Source organism: Mangifera indica, chromosome 11 (assembly GCF_011075055.1).
Source record: "Mangifera indica cultivar Alphonso chromosome 11, CATAS_Mindica_2.1, whole genome shotgun sequence".
Taxonomy (NCBI): domain Eukaryota; kingdom Viridiplantae; phylum Streptophyta; class Magnoliopsida; order Sapindales; family Anacardiaceae; genus Mangifera; species Mangifera indica.
This window is the reverse complement of record NC_058147.1, coordinates 1,462,128-1,471,355: the sequence shown is the minus strand read 5'-3', so window position 1 is coordinate 1,471,355 and position 9,228 is coordinate 1,462,128. Positions and strand designations below refer to the sequence as shown.

At 34.5% G+C, this 9,228-nt stretch overlaps 2 protein-coding genes and 1 long non-coding RNA gene across 3 annotated transcripts; 1 reads left to right on the top strand and 2 right to left on the bottom strand.

The window, feature by feature from the left end:
• LOC123229783 lies at positions 1–7,044 on the top strand. The gene is made up of 2 exons (XR_006504939.1): positions 1–636; positions 6,798–7,044. It is a non-coding gene; the product is annotated as an uncharacterized LOC123229783 (long non-coding RNA).
• LOC123229780 (cytochrome P450 83B1-like) lies at positions 1,217–2,975 on the bottom strand. The gene is made up of 2 exons (XM_044655726.1): positions 2,066–2,975; positions 1,217–1,990 (listed from the first exon to the last, which is right to left on the bottom strand). The coding sequence occupies exons 1-2, from the start codon at positions 2,942–2,944 to the stop codon at positions 1,382–1,384; spliced, it is 1,488 nt and encodes a 495-aa protein (XP_044511661.1). The 5' UTR covers positions 2,945–2,975; the 3' UTR covers positions 1,217–1,381.
• A 136-nt stretch (positions 7,045–7,180) lies between the features above and the next one.
• LOC123229781 (cytochrome P450 83B1-like) lies at positions 7,181–8,944 on the bottom strand. Its single transcript, XM_044655728.1, has 2 exons — positions 8,006–8,944; positions 7,181–7,918 (listed from the first exon to the last, which is right to left on the bottom strand). Exons 1-2 carry the CDS (start codon positions 8,882–8,884, stop codon positions 7,310–7,312), a joined length of 1,488 nt encoding a protein of 495 aa, XP_044511663.1. The 5' UTR covers positions 8,885–8,944; the 3' UTR covers positions 7,181–7,309.
• Positions 8,945–9,228: the final 284 nt, after the last annotated feature.

The window sequence follows — 9,228 nt, the reverse complement described above, 5'->3', positions numbered from 1 at the left end:
TGTGCTTGATGGTGAAGTCTCTGGTTTAAAGTGCATAACAGCTTGATATTGTACTATGGAGTCTGAGTAGAGAGTATTATATTTTCCTCCACTTAAAGAAGAACAGAGCAATGGTGCTATATAAAACACTTCAGTGAATTTTATGCTTTAAAGAGTTATTTGTTGATCGTGAAAGGGCCCCATAGGTGTATGTATAACTCACTACCTTAGACCAAGCCACTTGCAGTCCCCCTCAAACATCTACTCTATGTAACAATCTTGGCTTTTCAAATCTCTGTAGTCTGATATTCCAGATTGGCCACTACACCAACACAAAGATGACAATTTCACCAATAGAAACGACGATGTAAAAGATGGCCTTTCACTCATCGGCGAAATAATCAACTATCAATTGGGGTTGCCGCTTTTCTGGTTTCATCGCCTTTAACTACAACTGAACATCAATGAAGAATTCGGCGTCGTCGTCGTCGTCGTCTCCATCTACAACTTTACCAGGGATTCACAATGATCATGTGGAATTGATGGCAGCTTCAAGAGTGGACTCTTCATGCTCTCGAGTAACAAAGAGGCTAATGAAAAAGAAAATTTTCGAGCACGCGGGATGCTGGGCCGACGTTCCGTTATCCTTAGATAATGGTAAGATTTTCTCTATTTAAACTAAGTTAAGATTATAAGATAAAATTTTATTTTATTTTTTAATATTTTTATTTAAATGATAATTATATTTTTATCATTAATAAAATTTTCTAATCAAAATAATTGATCAATAAATATTTAAATTTTTTAAAGTTAATAGAAGAGATTTTGTGCCTTTAGGTGGGAATAAGTGTTTCTGCCTTTTTTTTTAGCCTTTTTAACCAAAAGTTGATCTCTTTTCATCTTTTGTAGTTTCGGATTTAGAGATGCTAAAACCAAGTGTCTTTGAATCTATCATGTACAAATCTCCTATCATATTAGCTTGGTCTCCCTACAAGCAAAGCGATTTGAAACTGAAATATATCTATAAAACTGAAAATTTTCATCTCAAAATGGGATTTATTCCTAAAATCCATAATCAAAATATTTCCCGCTTAAATTAAACCTCGTTCATTCTAGATGAAAAACTAGTGTATTTATAGCTTCTACTAGCGGATCAATTTTCAATCAATTGAACTGTATCTTTTATAGTTTAAAATCACCAGTTTATGAACGAAAATGGGATATTTCTGGTCAGTAGTTGAAACTTGAAACTGTTGCTGCAATTAATAGGCAAAGAACAATAAGCATTATTTTAAACTTCGATCTGCAGTACATTATCGATCACACACGGCTTCTCTACATTCGAAAAAGATAAAACACTTCATTGACATATATATGTGCTCAATGTTTCCTGCACCCTTATTTATGTATGGTTCCTGGCCACCAGCCGGAGAGGATTTTTCTTGTGCATCGCAAGACCCGGTAGAACATCAAAATCTAAGTCTTCTTTCTTCATCCCAGGCACCATTTCCCAGTCAAATTTGTACAGAAGATTAGAAAGTGCAAGGTCGACATTCGCAATTCCCATGTATAACCCTGGACATATTCTTCGACCAGCACCAAATGGTATCAGCTCAAAGTGTTGCCCTTTAAAGTCAATAGAGCTGCCAATGAATCTCTCAGGATAAAACTCTTCTGGGTTCTCCCAAGCTTCAGGGTCTCTTCCTATAGCCCATGCATTCACAAGAAGGAGTGTTCTAGCGGGTATTTCATATCCCTCTATGACGCACTTCTCAATTGTTTCTCTTGGGACCAAAAGAGGAGCTGTTGGTTGCAGCCTCATCGTCTCTTTCACTACAGCTTTAAGATAAGGTAGATTCTGAACATCATCGTCATCTACAAAACCTTTGTTTCCAACTTCAGACCTAATTTCTTCTTGAACTTTCTTCATTACTCTAGGATTCTTCATAAGGAAGGTCATCGCCCAAACCAAAGTAGCTGCAGCCGTATCTGTCCCACCAACAAATACATTCTGCACCAAAGAAAAAAAAGAGAAATATTAATTGTATTTCGAAGCTAATTGCTTTATGAATGAAGAATATGATACCATGAGCACTGCTTTGATGTGATCAAAAGTGAGGTCAATTTTAAATCCACGCTCTTTCCGAACTTGCAGTAGAACATCGACTATATCCTCTTGACCATTTTCAGGGTTGTTGGGATCTAAATGCTCTTCGATGAGTTCTTGGTAAAATTTGTCAAAAGCCTTGAAGTTGTCGTCGAGGCGACGCCTCATTCCTGTGAGCTTGTCAAGCCAGCCCATGAAAGGAAAATAATCTGAAAAAAAGAAGCTTATAAACAAGGCCTGAGTTTCATTAAGTAGAGCCTGGAATCTACTTCTTTCAATTCCTTCTTCCTCGTACCTCTTTCCAAATCCAACCCTGCAAATAATGGTGCTGGTAAGAGAGAACATAAACTCACTCAAGTTGATTGGCTTAGAAGCTGCAATAGATTTAGTTATCTTTTTCATCAGACGAGCAACTTCATCTTCTCTAATGGGTCGAAATTGTTGCACTCTGTTTGAGTTGAAGAGATGAACAACACAAATCTTCCTTATCTCTCTCCAGTAATCATCGTAAGGTGAAAACGCCAAGTCTAAGCCATTGTAAGACAATGTCTGTTGGCCAAGCAAGGCAGGTCTACTACAACACGCCAAATCATGTGTCTTCATGACCTCTTTAGCCATTTTTGCTGAAGAAACTAAGATGGTTGGGACTGAGCCAAGACGCAAGGACATGAGGGGGCCATAGTTTTTAGATAGTTTCCACACTTTTTTAGGGTTTGAACCATCAAACTGGTGCAAATTGCCAATCAAGGGAAGCCCCCGTGGACCAGGTGGCAGACGATTACTTTTGAGTGGGTTTTGTCTTTGGAGAAGAAACAAGAAGAGAATTGGAAGAAACAGAAGGATAATTAGCAATGCCATTGTGTTTGAGTCTTACTAGAAATGCGAAACCAGAACCTCAATATAAAGACTTCAAAGTTACTGTATCAACACTTAATAAATTATTTCAATATGTTTTTAACCAATATATATATATATATATATATATATATATATATATATATATATATATATATGCATCCTTCATTTTGAAATTTTTATTCCTACCCCCTAACTTTATATTTTTCAAGATTAAAAAGTAACCTCGACCCCCCCCCCCCCCCCCCCCCCCCCAACCCCTGAAAATTTAGGGTTGCAAAACTCTCATCTTTTTGCCATAAATAATCACTCTCGTAGAGTTCAAAAAAATATCAGTTTAACCTCTGATCAACTTCAGTTTTCAGATCTTCATCTCTGACAACCAACCTCCATCACCAACCATTGATTCTCTCCCTCATGTCTTCCCGGTCAACTAGTCTTCTCTTTTTGATCGTCTTTGTTGAAGACAAAGACAATTGAAGAGGGAAGAGAGAGTGATCGCAAGATAGGAGGGAGAGATCAACGGCTGATGGCAACGAATCGTCATTGGAGAGAAGGAGAAAGGAAGACTGAGATGCAACTAAAATTTTGAGAAATTTTTGGGAGGGGAGGGACTTTATATGGAAAAAAGAGTTTTATAACTTTAGATTTGGGGGGACATAAATAAGCTTTTAAACCTGAAAAATATAAGTTTAGGAGATAAAAATAAAAATTTAAAAACTTAAGGATAATGCTAAAATATGTTTCTAAATAACGATTTTATCACTGACAATAACAATAAAGTTTAAAAAATGAGTGAGTATTTGAATTTTTAATAGTTAGTGGGTCAAAAATTAGATTTGCATCAAACCATGGGTGGAAAATAGCCATTTGGCCTTTAATTAGATATATTTATTAAACATATATCATATATATTTCAGTTCAAAATACATATGTATAGGGCATAAGTGAGACGAGTTATACAATAATACCTAACTTGAATTTGATTCGATTATACATATCTATCCGATAAAGTCAGATGAGATTATCCCTGTCATTAAAAGAAAAAAAAGAATTTGGCAGAATTATTTATGGCAATCTACGAGTGTGGTGCTTGCACTTAATTTCTAATCTTTTCCAGAAATGGACGGCATCTTAATATATTGCCATTTGAAAGTGATTTTTTTTTTTCTACTAATAGAACTTGTAAATATTCAGACGGATTACACAAGACGGTGATATAGATACGGTTTAGGGATTTTTATAATATTTACTTGTTCTGTAAATCTAGGATGCTCCTGAAATTCGGTTATTTTATGATATAGAAAATAAACAACGTTTCAAGTTTTCAACTATATCCACCACTGAATTTTTGTTTTTGGCTAAAGATGATTTAATATTGAAACTGATGCAATACCAACTCCGGTTGAATGGGTTCTTAACTTCTTAGATTTAAAATCTTCAGCATCACATGTACACAGTATACCAAGAAAAATTTAGAGTAATGAATTAGACAAATTAATTTCTGTTTTGAAAAAATAAAATAAAAGAAAAAGTAGATTATAGTCTTAAATGGTATTTGATTGGATTCGAATTGTGCAATTTCTCTTCTCTTGGTTTGGTGTGCATCTCTGAAACAACAGAAAGGGATGCCAAGAACATAGACATCAGAGGGAGATGATTTTGTCGACGAGAAAAACTCAAATGTCGTGCTTGTAGTCAGAGAAAATCATAATGACCAATTGAAGAGAAGGAGATGTGCAATGAACTCGAGAGAGGAGAATTGTGTGATGTAAGCAAAGGAGAAATCGCACTTGAGCATTGGAGAGAAGGCAAGGTTGACATCAATTAGGTCTTAGGCAAAGTAGTAGGCCGGAGATGGAGGGAGAGAATGTCGAAAGAGATGTTAGAAACTTAAGTTGAAGAGGGGGGTGAAATTGAAATTGAAGTTGAAGAAATTTGGAGGGTGGTTATAAATGGAAAAAAGATGGAAATCCTAAATAGGAGAAAAAGTAACTTTCTAAATCTAGAAGAAAATTGTCATTTTTCAAAACTAAAATAAGAAAAGAGGAAAAAATTTTATTTTTTTAAAATAAAATTATTAAATAACGTTTTTACCATTTATACTACTAACAAAATTTAATAGAAATTAAATGATGATTAAATATTTGAGTTTTTAAAACTTTAGAGTTTGAGAATCCATTAGACCTTCTGTAGGGTAAGTCTTTTGGCCTATTAACATTGTTATTACTTTTGAAAATCATTTCAATCTATCAAGGCTTTTCCGAATTCATTGAAATTGTTTTCGAGGTAACCTATCATTACTGCAAGTTCGTCAATCCAGCCCCATGAAGGGAACCTATCAGCTTCATCAGGTAGAGCATGGAATCTACTCTTTCACTTCCTTCATCTTCACACCTCATACCGAAACTCAGTCTGCAAATAATAGTAGCTGGTAAGAAACATCAATGGCTTACTTAAGCTCACGGGATTTCAATCAACAACCGATTTTGATATCTTTTCAATCCTCCAGAAAACTTCATTTTCTCTACTTGGACGAAAGTTCTTCCCTTTATTAGAATTGACATATTTTCCTCATCTTTCCAATATTCCTTATATGGACAAAAAACCAAATCGAAGCCATTCTCAGATAGCTCCTTTGCAGCAAGTGGGACAAGCAGGTCAGCCGCAAAGCTTTCATCATCATTACCACTTATCATCTTTCGATATCTATCTATCTTCCGGGTCAATTCATCCTTCTTCTTTAGGTCCATCTTTAAAATTTCCTTTTTACTATGGGCTGGTTGGACTTTCTCCAGGCTTTTCTGTTTTCTTCAGGCCCATTAAAAAACTTTCCTTCATTGAAGTGGGTCTTTTTGTTCCACCCAGGCCCCCTTTAGAGATGTGGCTCCTGCAGTGTACCTTCATTCAAAGGACCCTTTCCGGTTGGAATTGATTCAATTTATTTAAGTTCAAAATCCAAGTTTAGATTGAACGAAGTTAGCTTAAATTAGGTCTAAATTAAAATTAAATTGTTTTTCCATCTAATTCGAGTCTCAACTTGTTAATTTTGGGATATTCTTCAGCTAATTCTTTTAATTTTAAACTAAACCTTGTTCAAACTTAATTTGAATAAAATTTAACCCACTTTCAGTAACAATGATATAATTTATTACGAGAAATAATTTATAATTCTCATCTTCTGTCTTAGTCAAAGATATAATAGTTGATGAAACCAGTGTCATTTATGTTGATTTATTTTTATCTTGAAAGATGGGATATTGGTGCTCACTTGAACATGTTTTTTGATATAATAAAATTATATATATTCAGTTTCGAGTATTCAATTAAAATTATATGATTTTGAATTAAAATAAAAATAATATTTAATTATATGATAATATATTATTAAAATATTCAAAATTGGATGCAATGCAGACATTGGATTGTAAAAACATACAAAAACAATTTTATAACTTTATTATTAGTACCCCATTGACATCTATTACACAGAGTAGCAAACAGGAAAATTTTAATTATAAACCTCTTGTTTGTTTTCACCCTTTCACATTGTATGCCCTCTTGTTTGAAGACCAATTTATCAAGGAAAATGATAGTAGTTGAACTAGATACTGCCAATATATACATAAGGTTGAATTTGATCTGAGTTTACAAATTAAGTTTAAATTGAATCTAAATTCAATTATTTTTTAACCAAGTTTAAATAATAGTTTTTCATTTTTGAATTGGGTGTTGTCTTGGTTGGATTACACAACTATCTACAAAAATATTAACCTTGGAGATTGTAGAATCGATTACACTTGCTATTACAAACTTACTTTTTCTTTCTCAACCAAAAGTTTGGTCTCTTTTGTAGTTGTTGCAGACTAAGAGATGATAAAACTAGGTGTTTCTGAACACATGATGTACAACCCTCCAATCATATTGATACGGTCTCCCTGAAAGTAAGCGGTTTAAAACTGTAATGTATTTATAAAATTGAAAAATTTAGGCTTGAACTAGGGTGTATTCCCTAAAAGCAATAAAAGAAAGACTGAAATTCTTTCAGCTCAAACATCCAAACAAAATTTATAGCTCCTACAAATGCATCAATTTTCAATCAATTGGAGCGTATCCTTTTTGGTTTTGCCTATTAAGATTACCCGTTTATGAATGAAAATGAGATATTTCTGATTAGTGGTTCAAACTTGAAACTGTTGCTACAATAGGCACATAGCCATCAGCATCCATAAGAAAGAATGATAACAAAGGAAGTATTATTATAAACTTCGATCTGCAGTGCAGTATCGATCACACAGGGGGCTCCTACATTCGAAAAAGTTAAAACACTTCATTGACATATCAATATGCTCAATGTTTCTGACTCTCTTATTTACGGGGCCTAGCCATCATCAGGAGAGGATTTTTCTTGTGCATGGTAATACCTGGTAGAACATCAAAATCCAAGTCTTCTTTCTTCATCCCAGGCACCATTTCCCAATCAAATTTGTACAGAAGATTGGAAAGTGCAAGGTCAACAGTCACAATTCCCATATACAACCCTGGACAAATTCTTCGACCAGCACCAAATGGTATCAGCTCAAAATGTTGCCCTTTAAAGTCAACAGAACTCCATATGAATCTCTCAGGATAAAATTCTTCTGGGTTCTCCCAAGCTTCAGGGTCCCTTCCTATCGCCCATGCATTCACAAGAACAAGTGTTTTAGGCGGTATTTCATATCCCTCTATGACGCACTTCTCAATTGTTTCTCTTGGGATCAAAAAAGGAACTGTTGGTTGCAGTCTCATCGTCTCTTTCACTACAGCTTTGAGATAAGGCAGATTCTGAATATCATCTTCATCCACAAAACCTTTGTTATCAACTTCAGACCTGATTTCTTCTTGAACTTTCTTCATTACTCTAGGATTCTTCATAAGCAAGGTCATCGCCCACACCACTGTAGCTGCACTCGTATCTGTCCCAGCAACAAATACATCCTGCAGCAAAGAAAAACCAAAATAATGAGACATATTAAAATTTATAGTATGTACGAAATAAAGCTCAGAAAAATTGCTTTATGATACCGCGAGCACTGCTTTGATGTGATCAGAAGTGAGGTCAATTTTAAATCCACGCTCTTTCCGAATTTGCAGTAGAACATCAACTATATCCTCTTGATCATTTTCAGGTTTGTTGGGATCTAAATGCTCTTCAATGAGTTCTTGGTAAAATTTGTCAAAAGCCTTGAAGTTATTATCAAGGCGACGCCTCATTCCTGTGAGCTTGTCAAGCCAGCCCATGAAAGGAAAATAATCTGAAAAAAAGAAGCTTATAGACAAGGCCTGAGTTTCATTAAGAAGAGTCTGGAATCTACTTCTCTCAATTCCTTCTTCCTCGTACCTCTTTCCAAATCCAACCCTGCAAATAATTGTGCTCGTAAGAGAGAACATAAGCTCACTCAAGTTGATTGTCTTAGAAGCAGCAGTAGCTTTCGATATCTTTTTCGTCATACGAGCAACTTCATCTTCTCTAATGGGTCGAAATTGTTGAACTCTGTTAGAGTTCAAGAGATGAACAACGCAAATTTTCCTGATTTCTCTCCAGTAATCATCGTAAGGTGAAAACGCCAAGTCTAAGCCATTGTAAGACAAAGTTTGTGAGGCAAGCAAGGCAGGCCTACTGCAACATGCCAGATCCTGCGTCTTCATGACCTCTTTAGCCATTTTTGGTGATGAAACTAAAATGGCTGGAACTGAACCAAGACGCAGAGACATGAGAGGGCCATAGTTTCTAGAAAGTTTCCACACCTTCTTAGGGTTTGAACCATCAAACTGGTGCAGATTGCCAATTAAGGGAAGCCCGCGAGGACCAGGTGGCAGACGATTACTTTTGAGTGGTTTTTGTTTTTGGAGAAGAAAGAAGAAGAAAATTGGAAGAAACAGAAGGATAATTAGCAATGCCATTGTGTTGAATCTTACAAGAAATTCAAAAGCAGAACCTCAATAAATAGACCTCAAAGTTGATCAATAATTAGGATATGAACAATAATTATGATATAAATAATATTATGTATATCTATTTTAAATACATAATTATATATATATATATATATATATATATATATATATATATATATATATATCAAGGCGTCCAACTAAGCAAATTTTTTAATCCTACACAAAATATCCAATGATTTTAAATCTAAATAATAACTAGTGATTCATTAAATACGTAATTATTTATATATAAAAATTGTATATATAATATTATTTAACAAGGAAAACATTTTCAATATTCATACTTTCAT

Bases quoted from the DNA above. Each gene is read 5' to 3' on its own strand.
- LOC123229781 (XM_044655728.1), bottom strand. From the start codon at position 8,884: ATGGCATTGCTAATTATCCTTCTGTTTCTTCCAATTTTCTTCTTCTTT. The intron at 7,919-8,005 runs GTATCATAAAGC...TCTTTGCTGCAG, and splicing joins ACATCAAAGCAGTGCTCGCG to GATGTATTTGTTGCTGGGAC.
- LOC123229780 (XM_044655726.1), bottom strand. From the start codon at position 2,944: ATGGCATTGCTAATTATCCTTCTGTTTCTTCCAATTCTCTTCTTGTTT. The intron at 1,991-2,065 runs GTATCATATTCT...TCTTTGGTGCAG, and splicing joins ACATCAAAGCAGTGCTCATG to AATGTATTTGTTGGTGGGAC.